General features: G+C 49.9%; 1 protein-coding gene across 1 annotated transcript in view; it reads left to right on the top strand.

Moving 5' to 3' along the window:
- The window catches only part of KIF26B (kinesin family member 26B), a 480,495-nt gene extending 465,300 nt beyond the window's left edge, over positions 1 to 15,195 (top strand). The window contains exons 13-15 of the mRNA XM_060088379.1: positions 10,321 to 10,523; positions 10,954 to 11,104; positions 15,047 to 15,195. Coding sequence (XP_059944362.1) covers positions 10,321 to 10,523; positions 10,954 to 11,104; positions 15,047 to 15,195 — 503 coding nt within the window. The remainder of the gene's footprint in view (positions 1 to 10,320; positions 10,524 to 10,953; positions 11,105 to 15,046) is intronic.
- The last annotated feature ends 2,264 nt before the right edge of the window (positions 15,196 to 17,459 follow it).

The raw sequence follows: 17,459 nt of genomic DNA, 5'->3' as shown, positions 1-17,459 counted from the left end.
TGTGTTAGCATACGGTATTTGTCTTTCTCTTTCTGACTTACTTCACTCTGTATGACAGACTCTAGGTCTATCCACCTCATTACAAATAGCTCAGTTTCGTTTCTTTTTATGGCTGAGTAATATTCCATTGTATATATGTGCCACATCTTCTTTATCCATTCATCCGATGATGGACACTTAGGTTGTTTCCGTCTCCGGGCTATTGTGAATAGAGCTGCAATGAACATTTTGGTACATGTCTCTTTTTGAATTATGGTTTTCTCAGGGTATATGCCTAGTAGTGGGATTGCTGGGTCATATCATAGTTCTATTTTTAGTTTTTTAAGGAACCTCCATACTGTTCTCCATAGTGGCTGTACCAATTCACATTCAAGGGGGATATTCTTAATGGATGTAATAATGGACAGAAAATGTAAGCCCAGATCAAGTTATTCCTTGAACATCTGGCAACTGTGATAAGAATTATTGCAGTTGGCAATGGGGAGTCATTATAGGTTCTTGGCTGAGAGTGTCATAAGGTGACAGAAGCTGTGGGTTGCTTTCTATAGATGGATTTTCATCAACCCCTCCACCATTGCTTGCCAGCTCCCGCGTGGTAGGTACACAGATGTATACGTGTAACCATTAGCCATGAAGTAGAGTGATGACAGCCAGATCAGGTGGGGAGTGAATGTCCACCCTGTCCAGAGGGCATTCAGTTGCTAAGAGGATGGAAATCAGTGATGGGCAGTTTATGGCATGATTGCATCAGCTTGGCTGCCCCTGAGGCCCCATCCTTTTAGTGATTGATAGCTCTTTGGTATCATGTATCATGTGGGCTCTCACGGACACTCTCTCTCTTCTTCCTCATGTTCCTGACACTTCACCCCAAATCTGGTGTGTTACTCCCTTGGCTTCTCTCTTTTTTTTTTTTTTTCCTTCTCTCTCAGGCTGGCTGGGGAAATATGAAAATTAGATCAGCACCTTGGTCTGAGTGAAGTTCATTTCCACTGTAGCAGGCCCGGGTGTGGTGTGACACAGCATCCAGAAAGCCCAGGAGAGAAACCAGCCAGGGAGTATGTCGGTTCTGAGATGCACCCAGGGCTTGACCTGCCTGGGCACGAGCTCCTGAGAGCCCTGTTCGGCACTTGACTCAGCCTGTTGGGTCCCCAGTGCTGGGCTGGTACAGGTTACCATGAATCAGTTGGACACCATTGGTTGATGCATTGGTTGGTTGGCTGGCTGACCGTGTGGTCCTACAAGTTAGCTGAGTTCTTTCCTATGTACTTCTTGTATCTCGCCCTGCTGATGACCCATGTTTTAAACATTAAGCCTATCGTCTATTTTCGTTCCCACTCTAAGCACCAAACACTGTGCCTTCCCTTCTCTGGGTACCGAGTAAACGTTACTGACCGATGGGTTGCCGGGTTCAGTTAGCAGATCCACTGCACCAAAACCTGTGACCAGTTACTCCTCCAAAGGGCCTAGAGCACCATGGTTCACTCTGTCTGTAGCCCTTGGTTCGTTCGGTTCTCAGGTGCAATCTTATTTTGTTTTAATGAATTCAGGAAACACAGTGGTTCCTGGCTTAATGAAAATGGGAATAAGGCAAGCAGCTTCTTGGCAGCTGTAAGATTTCTAGAGTGTTTCTAAGAGACTCTACCTAGAAACAGATGCGAAAGGGTTCCCAATGAGATAGCCTTTTTGACTGTAAGTTGGGAACTACTAGAAAAGTAATTGGCTCCCTAAGACACCGAGGAAGCCCCTTAGAGTGGAGAGTGGGTGGAGGCAGGTACGGGGCTGAGAGGCCTAGAGCAAGCATGTGAGGGGCCTGGGCTCTGCAGCTGGGCCCCTCCCCATCTCCTCTCCAGCCTGGGAAGGGTTCACTCTTCAATTCAAGCTTCCAGCAGCCAGTGCGGCCCCACCCTCATTCATCTGGGAGGCCACGGAGCTGACTCTTGCTGGCCAGTAAATCCACACACGCTGATCTTTTCCCTCCCCCCTCCTCATCGCGGATGCCTGTGGGTCCTGCTGGCATTCGTGCTTTCTGCTTTTTGACTCAGTGTCTTTCTCGTGTCTGTACCCTGAGTCGGAATGAAGATGGAGAGTGACGGAGGGAAAGCTGATGATGGCGGGTTCTCAGGGGTGGGCGGTGGGGATGGACATCAGCATGTTCCCTGAGGAGTGTTGTGAGTCCTCGGTGCTCAGAATGCCCATGTTTCCTGACATTTGACCTAAGAAGCAGCATCTTCAGACTCAGTGTGGACACTTAAAAAACAATTTTTTTTGGAGTAGTGTTGCTTTACAATGTTGTGTTAGCTTCTGCTGTACAGTAAAGTGAATCAGCTATACGTATACATATATCCTCTCTTTTTTAGGTTTCCTGCCCATTTAGGTCATCACAGAGCTCTGAGTAGAGTTCCCTGTGCTATACAGTAGGTTCTCATTAGTTATCCATTTTATACATAGTGGTGTATATATGTCGAATGTGGACACTTTTATCTGCACTCAGTGATGATAAAAATGGAAGGCCCAACATCAGACTCCTCACTGGGGTCATCAGTGCTGCGGAGGATAGAGTGGGGTGTGACAGGCCGGGGGTCCCTCCTGCTGCACCCAGGTGGCAGCCAAGCCTGGATGGGGAGGGGAGAGGGTGGGCTTTGGTCAAATTGGGGCCATTTCACGCAGCAAAGCTATTGGCATTTATCAGCTTAAGTGCTTTTTTTTTTTTTTTGCACACTTGACGTCTCCATGTCCAGACTGAGTGCTGGGCTGATGAGCAGGGAGTGATAGAGAAGAAAAAGGAATCCTGACCCACTGGCATCAGGACGTGTGATCCCAAACCAGACAGCTGCATCTGACAGGGCCCCGCACCACTGTTGCCCAACTAAGGCACTTCCCCGCAGCTTCCTTACAGCAGACACTTCCCTGACCTTCCAGCAACCTGGAAGGCAGTGGTCATTGACAGGGACTAGGCTCAGCAGAAAGCTGGAAGCATCTGCTTGAGAGGTGGAGAGGGTGGTGCATGCTGAAAATCCAAGAAGTCATATTACTGTGGGGACCCAGACAAAGGCCCTGTGGTCAGTTCTCTCCTAGTGATGACGTGGCGTTTGGGCACCGTTGTTTCCTGTGCCCTTTCCAGCAGTGTGAGGGCGCCATGTCTCCCTCTGAAACTTCCTTCACAGCATTAAACTCCATTTCCTCTGGTGTGACCACATTCCCCTGCCCCTGCCCTCAGCTTTCCCCATCACACCCCAAGTAAGGCTCCCAGTGTACCTCTGGAGGAGATGAGAGGGGAGGGGAGGCTCCTTAGTGGTGGGTGCAAGACCTGGATGATATCAGTTCATTCATGGAATTGATTTACCAGTGACCAAATTCAGAACGCTCAGAAAATGCAAGATAGCCGTTCACTACATGCAGGAGAAACCCACAGACTGCAACTCACCCGACACTGGGCACTGACTTCCCACCCTGGCAGGGATTGACTGACGTGGTGAGGAAGTTGAGAAGATTGCAAAAACGCATGGAAAGAAGGCAATGGGAATTAGATTGCCTTCAGGGTATTTCTATTAAGCTACGATAGCCCAGTAAAATGTCATTCTCCATTCAGGCTTCTTTACTTTTCTTTCCCCAATCGGGGTGATCTCATAGGTCGTCCTGGAGTGGTCTGGAAGGAGGTAGTGACCCTTATTCCTGATGTTTTCCCATCTGATCACATCCCATCTGTGGTAACCAGACTCCTAGGTAGCCCCCAATGGTCCCTGCCTCCCGGTATTCACCGTTGCTTCGTCACCTCCCATACTATACTAGGGTTGGTCTCTGTGTGCAATGGAATAAGGCGGTGAATCACTTCAACAGAAGTGAGTGATGGTATGTCACTTTCAAGATTAGGCTGTGAAAGACACGGTAGCTGCTCTTTCCCGCTCTGGGTAAACCAGCTGCTATGCCATAAGTAGCCCTGTGGAGAGGCCCACCGGGCAATGAACTGAAACTCTGGCCAACAGCCACATGAGTGAGCTTAGAAGTGGATGCTGCAGCCCTAGTCAAGCCTTCAGATGATGGCAGCACCATCTGACAGCTTGACTGCAGCTCACGAGAGACCCTGAGCCAGAACCGCCCAGGTAAATAAGCTGCTCCCAGCTCCCTGCCTCACAGGAATGTAGCTGCTGGGTTTAGGCTAATTTGTTACACGGTGATAGGTAACTGATACACCACCAATCCCATGACCCTCCTCAGTTCCTCCCCTGTTTCTCACGTAAACAGATCCTTAGAAGAGTCATCCCAGAAATGTCTGAACACATGCACCCAGTGGATTAAACGACTGAGATGCCCCCATACATGACTGACCTCGCTTTTAGAGGGGTCGTTGCTCCCTGACTTGTCCTTGGGGTCAGGGGAGGTGAGGGGGAGGACCAGTCACCCTTCCTAGGGGCTGAGTACATATTATCCAACTGAGGGAAGAGGGCTACTGGGAGCCCCATCACGAGTGTTTGCAGCCTGAGGAACTCGGGCTGCCTGGTGGCCAGGCCCGGTCTCCACTTGAAAGATGCTCAGACTCTCCCTGCCTCCAAGAGCTGGACATCCTCCCACTGATGCTCAGCATTCCTCGGCCTCCCTACATGTTCTGCAGCAGCCCCATCTGACTGCTGCTGTGTCATGGCGTGTAAGCTCTCTTGCTCTCCCTCTCTCACTGAAGTCTGACTGGATGGAGTCCACTCTATTTAAAAGCAGAATCAGCCCAGACTCTAAGTGCAGGTAGCCACGGCTTCAGGCAGACTCCATCTTCTTTCCTCGGACTCAGGAGGGACCACACAATCAATCCTGAGTTAAATTAGATGGGGCTCCCTTCAGCGCCAAGATAAACCGGTTGCGATGGTGTCACGTTTCCCAACCATCCTCCTTCCAGGAGAAAGCAAGCCTCCTAGATGCCCCTTACTAGAGGGAGGAGCTGCCAGGTGGGTGTGCCTCAGGAGATGCAGCTGTTTGAGGGAACACCACCACCTACAGGCCCAAGCTTCCCTCCCAGGGGGCCAGGCCCGCAGCCTCCCAGCAGGAGAGGGGCCAGAACCAGGGGAACAAACATGGTAGTTGCCCAAAGCACGAGGCTAGATCCACTTCAGATGTGGGTGAAAAGATTAGGCCCCGTCCTCAGAAGCCAGGGCCTGGCTTCACTCACTCATGCCACCAGTCACCAGAAAAGGTGGTGCTTGGTACAGTGGTGCCCCCGGCCCTGCCAGTCCTATGGTGATTGCTTTTATAATCCTCTAGAGACCTGCCTCCAAGGGCACAAAGCTCATGTTATCTGTTGGGCTGCACCCCACAGGCCTGCAAGCCTTGTAGTTGTCCAGCCTTGAGACCGAAGGAAGAGCCCAGAGTCAGCGACAGAGACATCAGTGGTGTTTGGACAGGGGATCCTACACAAAGGGTCCTGAAGCCACACCCCACCTTGTTCGGCAGGCAGGACACGGAAACAGTCTCCACTACTCAGGGGAGAAGGAGGCTACCATTTATAGAGGGAATTGACGTCAGGTGGGCTCATCAGGACTGAGTAAGCCCTCTGATAAAGAGGATTGAATAGTCACGTGAGTGAAGCAGGGACTGGGCAAGCAGCGGATGTACAGAGAGCAAGAGAATAGCCATCTTAAATGGCTTCACCATACAGTCTACCCGTACATACCCTGCACCACCCTTACGATCTTGGTCCACCCCTCTTCTGCGATATCCCTGGCGTCGGGTGTGTAGAGGTGCACTGCAACCAAATACCACAAATGCAGTACAGACACCAGCAGCTAAAGAGTATCAAGAGCCAAAGAGGGGGGCTTCCCTGGTGGCGCAGTGGTTGAGAGTCCACCTGCCGATGCAGGGGACACGGGTTCGTGCCCCGGTCCGGGAGGATCCCACATGTCCTGGAGCGGCTAGGCCCGTGAGCCATGGCCACTGAGCCTGTGCATCCGGAGCCTGTGCTCCACGGCGGGGGAGGCCACAGCAGTGAGAGGCCCACGTACCACAGAAAAAAAAAAAAAAAGAGCCCAAGAGGTGGGCAATCATTGGAGCCAGGTGCTTATCCAGTCGATTTTTCATGGACGTTCACAGGAAGACGACAGCGGCATCTCGCTGTAGACCCAGCAGTCAAACTCGTTTTGTAATGAGGCCACCGTTGTCACCCAGTCCACAAACAGATTACCCCTCTCAGACTAGGGATGAAATGTAAGATGTTGAACAGACAGATTACAGGGAAGATCGTGATTAAGCAAAATAACAAGCAGTGTCAGCATCCTGAGATATCACCACCCCTGCCTGTGGTTTTCATCCTGGCCTGCAGTACCATACTGCCTGTCCACCCCCAGTCCCTACAGCCGGTGCTGAATACTGGAGAGGCAATGTGATAGAATGGTGCCTTTCTCCAGTAGGCGCCCTGGATTAATTCCCTTTGTAGTCTGCGGGGGTGGGGCGGGGAGTGCAGGTAGAAGACAGGTAAAACCCGTAGGTCCCTTTCTAATCCTATTCCCCCCGAGGCAGCAAACCCAAACCACAAGGGGCTTACCTGTCAGCCTCAAGACCATTTTAGAACATGTTCCCCTGGGGGTAGATCCTGTGGCCAGGGCCAAAGCGAATTGTTGTCCTGACCGGTAGTTGGCAACGGTCCTTCGGTGGGCAACTGTTGAACTCAGGTTGTGTTGACTAGTTTCCTCTGGGTTAACATGGCGTCAGCACTGGGACGATTGCTCCTGGGATGTTCAATGGTAGCTCCTAGGGCTTGAGTGAGTCTCCTGGCCCACACGTTGAGAGAGCAAGTTCCCATCTCAATTGTTGTTTAAGTAGCCCAGTCATCCTTTCCATTAGCCTGGCAGCAGTGGGGTCGTAAGGCAGGTGGAAATGCCAGTGTATGTCACGTTTATCGGCCCATTCCTGAACTGCATGGTCCTTGGTCACTGTCAGTGTCCATGGGGGCCCTGTATATCATGCTCAGCTGTCCTAGACACCAGAGAGCGGTTGTTTGCATGGCTGGGTAGGCCTTTAGTAACGTCTTCCACCTGTTGTAATGCGCTGTAGACAGCAGATAGCTGTTGCTACCACCACACTGTATCATTGCTTGGCCTCCTGCCAGAGCTGGGACCAGAGGCCCAAGGGCGCTCTTATTCGTTTGCCGTTGCCATGGGCCCCAACTAAACCCTTCTGGGTAACTGGCCACATCCGATTCACAAGCCAGTTCCTGAGTTAATATCCCTAAAGCCTGGGCCTGTAATCGTTGAGGCATGGTAGGTCGGGGGTTTGCTTGCCTTACCCGACCAGATGACACCCTTGATAGGTAATCCAGGTCCTTGCATTTTGTCTGTATTCACCAGCCATCCTTGGGCCGTCAGATGAGCCGCGAGCACAGGGCTGCTACTTTTAAACTGGAAAGAGACCCGGAGGTTAAGATAGCATTAATAGAATAGAACAGAAAGACATCTCTCATGGTAGACAGCTGCCACAGGGCCCCACTGCGGGATTATCCCTGCAACCTTTGGGCCCTACCATGTGAATAGACAGCCTCCTCAGGATTACCCCTGCAACTTTCCATTCCCGTCCTTTTTCCCCAACATCTCAGCACTCACAGGAGTTTCCTCGGTCTCCCAGCTAGGCTCGCCAGTTCTTGGGATGCACCCTGCAGGCCCACAGGCCTTGCAGTTACCCAGCCTCGAGACCGAAGGAAGAGCCCAGAGACAGCAACAGAGACATCAGTGGTTTACTGGTCAGAGGGATCTGACGCAAAGGGTCCTGGAGCGACACCCCACCATGTATGGCAGACAAGATATGGCAATAGTCTTCACTACTCGGGGGAGAAGGAAGCTACCATTTATAGGGGGAATTGATGTCAGGTGGGCTCATTGGTTATCAGGGACTGATTAAGCCCTGTAATTAAGAGGATTGGGTAGTCATGTGAGTGAAGCAGGGACTGCTCAAGCAAGGGATTTATAGAGAACAAGAGAACATCCATCTTAAATGGCCTAACCATATAGTCTCTGATTTCTGTGTATTTTTCATCTCCTCAAATAGATTATGAAGAAAAATAATCAAAAGGATATTCATGTTCAGTGAGCACCTACTATGTGCCAAGTTCTGTGATGTTTAATCATAACCCATCCTTTGGGGAAATCATTTATTATCTGATATATATATATATATTTTATTTTGGTGGAGAATGTGGGCAATGGACTTTTTTTTTTTTTTTTTTTTTTTTTTGCGGTACGTGGGCCTCTCACTGTTGTGGCCTCTCCCATTGTGGAGCACAGGCTCCGGACGTGCAGGCTCAGCAGCCATGGCTCATGGGCCCAGCTGCTCCGTGGCATGTGGGATCTTCCCGGACCGGGGCACGAACCCGTGTCCCCTGCATCTGCAGGCGGACTCTCAACCACTGCACCACCAGGGAAGCCCCCAGGAATGTATTTTCTAAACAAGGGAATACTGAGACTTTGGGCAAGTTACTGAAGTCTTTTGTACCTTAGTTTTCTGCTTCTGTGAGAATTAAATTAGGTACTAGGCTTGTCTGTGACAGAAAACCCTAATAACAATATAGAGATTAATTTCTCATGTAAAAGTCTGTGTAGGGGGTTTTAAGGGCAGGGAAAATACTCTGTGTGATCGTATCATGGTGGATACATATCATTGCACATTTGTCCAAACCACAGGATGTAAACACCAAGAGTGAACCCCAGTGTAAACTATGGACCCTGGGTATCCGTATCCGTATGGATAATGATGTGTCAATGTAGGTTCAGTTGTAACACATGTACCACTGTGAAGGTCTCCAGGGTGTCAGGAATCCAGGTTCCTTCTCTTGTTTTTCTGTTGTTTATGATCTTCATGTCATGGACCGGCCAGCAGGCCCATATTCCATCCAGGACAAAGGTGAGAGGATGAGGAGAGCAGACCTCACCCTTTCAGGACACTTTCTAGCTGTTACACAGGGCACTTCTGCTTCTATTGCACTGGTGGAGCTTAAGTCACATGTACCACACAGGGTACAGCTGGGTGGCTGTGTGCCCTGCTCCAACTCGGGGTCTTCAGAGGAAGAAGAGGAGGGCAGGTACTGGGGGGCAGCTAGCAGTCTCCATCACAGTGTGTAAGGCACGATAAGTAGGGCCTGGCATAATCAGTGCTTATTCCAGTGTTGTTGTTAGAAGCAAATAAACTCCTACCACAATACCAAACACTAGGATCTTTTCTCGCTAATGGAACGTCTCTAATTTCACGGTAACCCTTGTCCATGCTGAGGGTGTGGCCAGGGTGACTCTCAGTTCTCGTGTCCTCCAGCCTGTGTGTTTCAGGGGGGAGACCACAGGTGGCTCGACAGGTGAGGGGGGACATCTGAGCTTGAGGAGGTAAAGCAAGTGCCAGGTAAGGAAGTGGCTGCTGAGGCGGGAGGTGGGAGGTTGGAGGGGTTCAAACACATCTCTGCCACAGGCTCCGACAGCCCTGTCACGCCGCCAGCCCTTGCATCAAAACTACATTTAAAAGATAGATTTTCAAGAAAGAACCCTCTTGCACTGTTGGTGGGAATGTAAATTGATACAGTCACTATGGAGAACAGTGTGCAGGTTCCTTAAAAAACTGCAAATAGAATTACCATACGGCCCAGCAACCCCACTACTGGGCATATACCCTGAGAAAACCATAATTCAAAGAGTCATGTACCACAATGTTCATTGCAGCACTATTTACAATAGCCAGGACATGGAAACAACCCAAGTGTCCATCATCGGATGAATGGATAAAGAAGATGTGGCACATATATACAATGGAATATTACTCAGCCATAAAAAGAAACGAAACTGAGTTATTTGTAGTGAGGTGGATGGACCTAGAGTCTGTCATACAGAGTGAAGTAAGTCAGAAAGAGAAAAACAAATACCATATGCTAACATGTATATATGGAATCTAAAAAAAAAAAAAGTTCTGAAGAACCTAGGGGTAAGACGGGAATAAAGACACAGACCTACTAGAGAATGGACTTGAGGACATGGGGAGGGGGAAGGGTAAGCTGTGACAAAGTGAGAGAGTGGCATGAACATATATACACTACCAAATGTAAAACAGATAGCTAGTAGGAAGCAGCCGCATAGCACAGGGAGATCAGCTTGGTGCTTTGTGACCACCAAGAGGGTGGGATAGGGAGAGTGGGAAGGAGGGAGACGCAAGAGGGAAGAGATACGGGAACATATGTATATGTATAACTGATTCACTTTGTTATAAAGCAGAAACTAACACCATTGTAAAGCAATTATACTCTAATAAAGATGTTAAAAAAAAAAGATAGAAATTCAAAACGATTAACTTTAGGCTTAATCCCCTACCTAGGTTCCCAGAGACGGAGGCTCATCCCGGCGCTGTCCCTTGACACCCCCTCCCCTGTGAGGAAACCGGCCAACAGCGCAGGGGTCCGTTGGGTGGACGGCCCCTTGCGCAGCACCCAGAGAGGGCTTGGGGAACCTTTTGAGATTAAAGTCTATGAAATCGACGACGTGGAGCGTCTGCAGCGGCGACGAGGGGGCAGCAGCAAGGTGCGCCTCCCCCTCCCCACGCGGTGGCGGTCCCCCAGGAGGTCCCCGGGCTGAGGCTGAGGCCGCGGCCTGAGAGGAGGGCGCAGGCCACCGAGACTCCCAGCGGCTTCCAGCGGGAGGCGGCCCGTGCACCCAGCTCGGGAGAGCAGCCTGTTTCTCTGCCCGGAGACCTCTGAAGGCTCTCCTGGATCCAGCTTGGAGTGCCAGCCGCCTTCTAAATTTGAGATATGCCAGGGATAGCCCTACCCCGTGAGTGGGCTGTCTGAGCTGAGCCCCCAGCTCCCTCCCAAACTTCCCAGTGACCTGCTCCTTTTGCACTGACCATAAGCACAAGTATTCCTTTCCAGAAGAGGTTGCCTGGGTTGGATTTGAGCTGAAGGTCCTTTTTCCTCCCCCCTCCACCCCCATCTCCTTCCCATCTGTGTACTAGGAGGTCATGTGCTTCAATGCAAAGCTGAAAATTCTGGAGCATCGCCAGCAGAGAATTGCCGAGGTCCGAGCCAAGTACGAGTGGCTGATGAAGGAGCTGGAGACGACGAAACAGTATCTGATGCTGGATCCCAACAAGTGGCTCAGCGAATGTAAGGCCCATCACTGCGACTCCTGGGTTCACCACTTAAACAGGCCAGGCTGAGAGGGACACAGACACTGTCTGAACCCGAGGGCCTTCCATGCCCCTTGCCTGGAGATGGCCTCCCTGAGTGCAATCCCGCTCTGCGGGGGGCAGGTGGGAGGGGTGTGAGCAGCAGCAGGGCGGTGAGTATTGCTCTTGCACGATTATTTCTTATGTGTCTCAGTCCAAAGCACCTGAAAATGAGATTTTTTTTCCCCCCTACATGTGGTGGACGATCACCCAGACATGAAGGCTATATTACCAATCTGCTCCCCGGCCACAAAATCACATTGCATATCTAGCCTGAAATAGACAAGAATTTATAGAGTGCTTAATAGGGTAGAATGTGCAATCCTAGAAAAGCCTCAAAAAGAACCCAGAAAGCAAGAAAAACATTTCTGAGTGAAAAGAATAACATTCACAGTGTTATTTCCATTTAATAGAAAGCCCAGGATGATAGTAACCGTCTAATAACAATTCAGAACAATTGTGCTCCCTTTGAAAGATGGATTCAATTGTTTCTTATTTATTTGTTTCGAACCATTCCATTTACCACAAAATAAAGCTCAAATCTGGTCCCAACTGTTTCATTGATATGGGGGCCCAATGCTAGATGACTTAGTCTCTGAAATAAAATACATTACTTACACTAAAATTCCTTTCCCTCCTTGCCCGTCCGGCACTCACCAGCTCTTCCCTCCAGTCCCTCAGCCTCCCTGTGCCTCCCTCTCTTCACGACTGTCCCCTGAGGGTCACATCACCCTCTCCCCAGCATTCCCAGACCAGTGCCGGGAGCATGACAGGCAGAGTCTGGGGCTTAGGTTTAAGAAATACTGGGTGAAATGATCCTGGGCAAAGAAGAAAGGACAGAATTTGCTGGCCTTCTAGCTGTGCCCTGCCACTTTCACAGTATGTCTTCAGGCAGCTTCTTTTCCATAGCGCTGAGGTAGTAACATCTCCCCTGAGTACCTCATGAGTGCATATGAGGCTAAAAAGAACCTAGAGGAGGGGCTTCCCTGGTGGCGCAGTGGTTGAGAGTCCGCCTGCCGATGCAGGGGACGCGGGTTCGTGCCCTGGTCTGGGAAGATCCCACATGCCGCGGAGCGGCTGGGCCCGTGAGCCACGGCCGCTGAGCCTGCGCGTCCAGAGCCTGTGCTCCGCAACGGGAGAGGCCACAACAGTGAGAGGCCCACGTACTGCAAAAAAAAAAAAGAGGACAGGTCACTGGGACCAGTCTGTGATGCATCTTACCTTGTTGAATTGTACCATTTGTGGTGACAACCACAGTCATGCAGACCCACTTTGGATGCTGGCTGTGAGACCTTGGGTAAGATGCTTAACCTCTCTGAGCCTTGATTTCCTTAACTGTTAAATGGTAGGCACATAATGGTGCCTACCTCAGAAGGTTGTTGTGAGAGTATGAGAGTGAGCGAGTTACTATCAGTCGAGTGCTGGTTACACTGCCTGCCCATGATGGAGCAGCAATGTCTGGTAGTAATTAGTGTTTGTATTATCCCAGAGTTAACAAAATAGCTATCCTCAACAGGAGACATTTCCTCAGCACCTGCTTGCATGATGCAGCAAGGTAGGTCCCTTGTTAGAAATCTGGTCAGAGACATGAACTCCTGCTCTCCAGGGTATTTCCATCTAAGGCTGTGATAGGGCAGACAAGACACGAACAAGGACATTAGCTGAAGTCTGGCTGCGGCATAAACATGGAGCCTAATGCTGTGTTCCTCCCATGTGTGCACACCCTTTTCCTTCTTCCATGAATCCTCAGGCACTTCAAGATCCCAGGGGTGCCCATTCAGCAGTTCCTCTTCCTTTTTGCTGTTTTCATTAACATTTTCTGAGAGCTATTTACGCCTAAGGCAGGCTTGATAATTGTCTTCATCTTACAAAGTCACATTTTTCCCAGGATGGGAGCAGCTTAAACATCGTTGGTACATATGTAGATGCTTCCAGGAAACGATCCCTTCCTTCTTGCCTTTGTTCATGTCAGGAATCAGGGATTTTTTTGATGCTGAGAAAGGTAATGAATAGAAGGCCATGTGAAAGGAGAAACACAGATTGTTTCTTCAAGATGAATTGAAACCAAAAATGACCCCCGCAAAAATCAATGAGACTGTATTCTGACTATTCCCTGGGTGTGGGTAATAGACTGGGTGTTGGCTAGAAATAAATGTTCTGGAATCCATTTTTTAAAATTTTCAAGGTGATCCAATAATACAGCTGATGTGGTTATGGTATGGTGAGGGGTTTTGTTTGGTTTTTAAATATTAGACTGGTATTCAGGAGCCTCAGCCGCATTCCCAGCCCCGGTCCTTATTAACTGCGTAACCCTGAGCAGGATGCCTCACTTCTGTGAGCTCAGTTAAGTCTCCTATAAAAGAAGTCAGCCTTGATTTCAGCCCTTGATGTTCCTGTAGCTTGTTACAGTTCTCAGACCACATTCACATTCATCGTCTCTTTTTGGTTCTACTCTTCATGGCAACTCTAGTTAGGAAAGTAGGCAGACTAGGGTTATGATTCTCCTGTTACTTTTAAGGACCGTTTGCCAGCAAAGATTAGGCATGGCCGACCTGGGAGTCAAGTGCAGGTCTCCTGCCTTGGATTCCAGGGCCAGCCCCGCTGCCCTGGCTGCTGCCCATGCCTGTCCTCCATGCTGGGCACTCTGTAGCAGCCTACCCCCTTGCCCAGTCACCACTGGACCAAGTAGTGGCCGGGCCCCAGGAGAGGGCGGCCTCGGATAATTGCCCTTGAGGAACTGAAGGAAACAGACTTTTAACTCTTTGCAGGCCTGAACATTAGGTACAGCATCTGGGTCCTAAATCTCAGCTTCTGAGCACAGAATCGTAATTATTATTATTTTTCATTAAAGTATAGTTGATTTACAATGTGTTAATTTCTGCTGTACAGCAAAGTGACACACACACGTACATCTATATTCTTTTTAATATTTTTTCCATTATAGTTTATCACAGGATACTGAATGTAGTTCCCTGTGCTATACAGGAGGACCTTGTTGTTTATTCATCCTATATATACTAGTTTGCATCTGCTAATCCCAAACTCCCAGTCCACCCCTACCTACCCCCCCACCCCCTTGGCAACCACAAGTCCGTTCTTTAAGTCTATGAGTCTAAGAATCGTAATTATTAACATAGATTCCATCACCACCCTAGTTCCCAAAGGACCAGTGAGTATATGAAACTGTACAGGAAATGCCAAGAGGCAGGGTCACTGCTTAGAGAGGCAGCTGCACACAGCTGTGTGAAGGACCAACCAGAGAGCAACACACATATCAGCAGGCAGAGGCGTAAACGTCATTCAGGTGAGACCCCAAAAAGGAAGGGCTTCTCCACACCTCAGCCTGAAGCTTTATTTATTTTCTAGTTAATAAAGAAAATGGTGCTGGTAGAGTCCCAAATCCTGTCATGGAGATGGTAGAGGTGGGGAGGGCTTGATGTCACTTTGTCCCTCAGTGGAGTCGCAATAAAATGTCAGGGGTCTAACATTATCATTGGAACAAAGGGCCCCAATATAACTACAAGTAGTAAAGTGTTCTGTTCTCGACCTGAGAGCGGCAGAGGGTTGGGCAGGAGGGTGTGGCAGCACTGCCTAAGACCTTCCGGCGCAGGCGCAGGTGCAGGTACAGGCGCAGGTGCAGGTACAGTCGCAGGTACAGTCGCAGGTGCGGGTACAGGCGCAGGTGCAGGTACAGTCACAGGTGCAGGTGCAGGCACAGGCGCAGGTACAGGCGCAGGTACAGGTGTAGGCTCAGGTGCAGGTACAGGCGCAGGTGCAGGTACAGGTGCAGGTGCAGCAGCCACGGGCCGGCACAGCTGAGCCGTCTGATCACCCTTCCCCGCTGGCCGCGCGTCTCCATCGGGCTTCTCCTTCTTTGCAGTTGACTTGGAGCAGGTTCTGGAGCTGGATTCCCTGGAGTACCTGGAAGCACTGGAGTGCGTGACAGAGCGCCTGGAGAGCCGCGTCAACTTCTGCAAGGCGCACCTCATGATGATCACCTGCTTCGACATCACCTCCCGGCGCCGCTGACGGGAGCCGCCGCCCGGCCGGCCCTCGCTCCCGATCCGCAGGCAGCCGCGCTCGGCGGGCCCTCGGTGCTGGCCGCGCTCAGTGACCACGGAAGGAGGACGAAGGTTGGTGGCAAGTCTGGAGTGAGCGTGGAGCGGAAGGCGATTTTTCTTTTGTTTTCTGTAGGAAAGGTGCAAACACCAAACACGCAGGAGAGGAGAAAATGATGGGAAACCCAAGGGACGTGGAAGCCCCCGTGAGACTGAAAAAGCACTTTGAGGAACTTTAAAGAACTTGTTTGTACATAAGAACTGGCAAAAGAGCCCTCACTCTTCTCCTGGTTTGTGAGAAAAGGCGAGGGTGGACGTGGGATTGCTGTGGAAAGCAAAAACAAAACAAGTTTCTCCGAATGACTGATGAAGTGCCTTGCAAATCTTTGTTATTATCCAAACATTTATGTTCATACTTTCTTGTGTACAGATGGTGCTAGTCAAGATGAAAACAACAAAACGAACAAAAAAGAAAATCAAACACATTTTTGCAATGTATTTACAGCTCGTTTTCTCTTGGTGTTTTATCCTATTTCTGACTTGCTGTTTCTAAGTAAGTTGTGTTTGTAGAGCTATTTCCTAATCGGTATGGCATATGAATAAATGTTAACTGTCTGCTATGGTTCTGCTGGGAAGGCCACTCAAACAGAAGATAGAGACTTCCGGGCACAAGCCAGTGTGTTTCCAAAGAAGGTTGGAACAGCGGGTGATGCTCAATGCCAGCTCCTATGAGTGGCAGGGTCAGCGGGCAGACTCGGAGGTCGATCATGGAGCAGGTGCACGTGAGCTTGAGAGAAAAGAGAGGGGAAAGGGGTGCGTCTCTAGAGGGAAAGGAGCCTCTATGACCTGGGCCCTGCTTATCCTTTGGGTGAGATGTTTGTTCCGAATAGTTTCCCCTCTAAGTCCTGAACACATATACTAGTTCCTTTACCCACGAATCCAGGGTTTTCATGGCCCTCATAACATTTTTCATATTCATTTTTATTCCAAAGACTATGGATTGAGACCTTGAACCAATTCAGCAGAGCCATATTGTTTTGCTCCCTAGTTTTGCAAATTTATTAGAGCAGAGGATTTTCCCCAGTTTGGAGACCTTCTTGGGCTTGTAGATGCTCAGAGACCCCAACAGTACTGGTCCAGAACAAGGATGGATGTGAGGTCGCACAACTTTTCTGTTGCCCAGGGTGCTGCTTAAATGCAAGAAGTCCCAGTCCTCGTGTGAACCAAAGCCTCCATCCCAAGAAACAACTAGGCTTGGCCACTCAACCTTGACACCTGAAGGCAGAGAAAGTTTTCCTGTCATACATCACACACCTGTAGCAAGGCAGGGCACAGAGTTTCATGCATATGGATGTACAGGGCTTGACTTTGGACCTCATTCTCAAATTGAGACATTCATCCCTGCCACAATTCCCTTAGGGACTATTATACCCATTTTAGTGATGGAAACCCAGGCACAGAGTGGTCAAGGGATTGTCTAATAACAGCTGTGGAACAGCAGGGCGTTCGCCTACCTTCCAGGTCAGGGCCCTCTCCCAGGCCCCTGCAGCCTGCCCACTGATAGAGGTGCCCAGGGTTTTCCCTGTTCTTTTTGCCCTCAAATGCAGCATATCTTCATGAGCCTATTTCCAGGCAAGGCAGTCCTGGCTAACCAACTCCTCAGCCCCAACTGCTCCCCAAGGAAAAGGAACCTTTGCGTTTCTTTGACAATGCTCTTCAGGACATGTGTAGCCCAGCATAGCTCAGCTGAACTCAGTAAGTGGGAACCATAGTCTTGTGAGCTTCATAGTACCAGTCCTTTACTGGTCAAGAACAGGGCACAGATGGCCCCATTAGCTTTGTTTGGGAAGTCAGTGCCCTAGACTGGAAGCCAGCTCCGTGGATGAGAAGTCTGGCTCTGTGTTTGGTTAGAGCACGCTCCTATGCAGAGGTGCACATAGAAGCTGCACTCCCATCTGATAGCTGAAACGGGCTACAATATGGTGAAAAGTTACTCCAGAGCGGATCATTTCCCCCTCTAGTTTAACAAGTGTGTCTGTCCCCTTGGAAGGCAGGGGTCCCACACCCTAACCTCATTCTGCAGGGGAGCCCCATGGCTCTGGGTGCACCTCTGGTCTCAGCACTTGTGTTAATGGCCTTGTTCAACAGCAGCATAATGGAAGCTTCTGGACCCCAAAGGATGCCAATCTGTTGAGTTTGTTTGGGTTTTCCATTCGGCACCTCTTTGGTTGCTGG

Source organism: Mesoplodon densirostris, chromosome 2 (assembly GCF_025265405.1).
Source record: "Mesoplodon densirostris isolate mMesDen1 chromosome 2, mMesDen1 primary haplotype, whole genome shotgun sequence".
Classification (NCBI taxonomy): Eukaryota; Metazoa; Chordata; class Mammalia; order Artiodactyla; family Ziphiidae; genus Mesoplodon; species Mesoplodon densirostris.
Note: the sequence above shows the minus strand (reverse complement) of the source record. Positions and strands in the feature narration are given on the sequence as shown.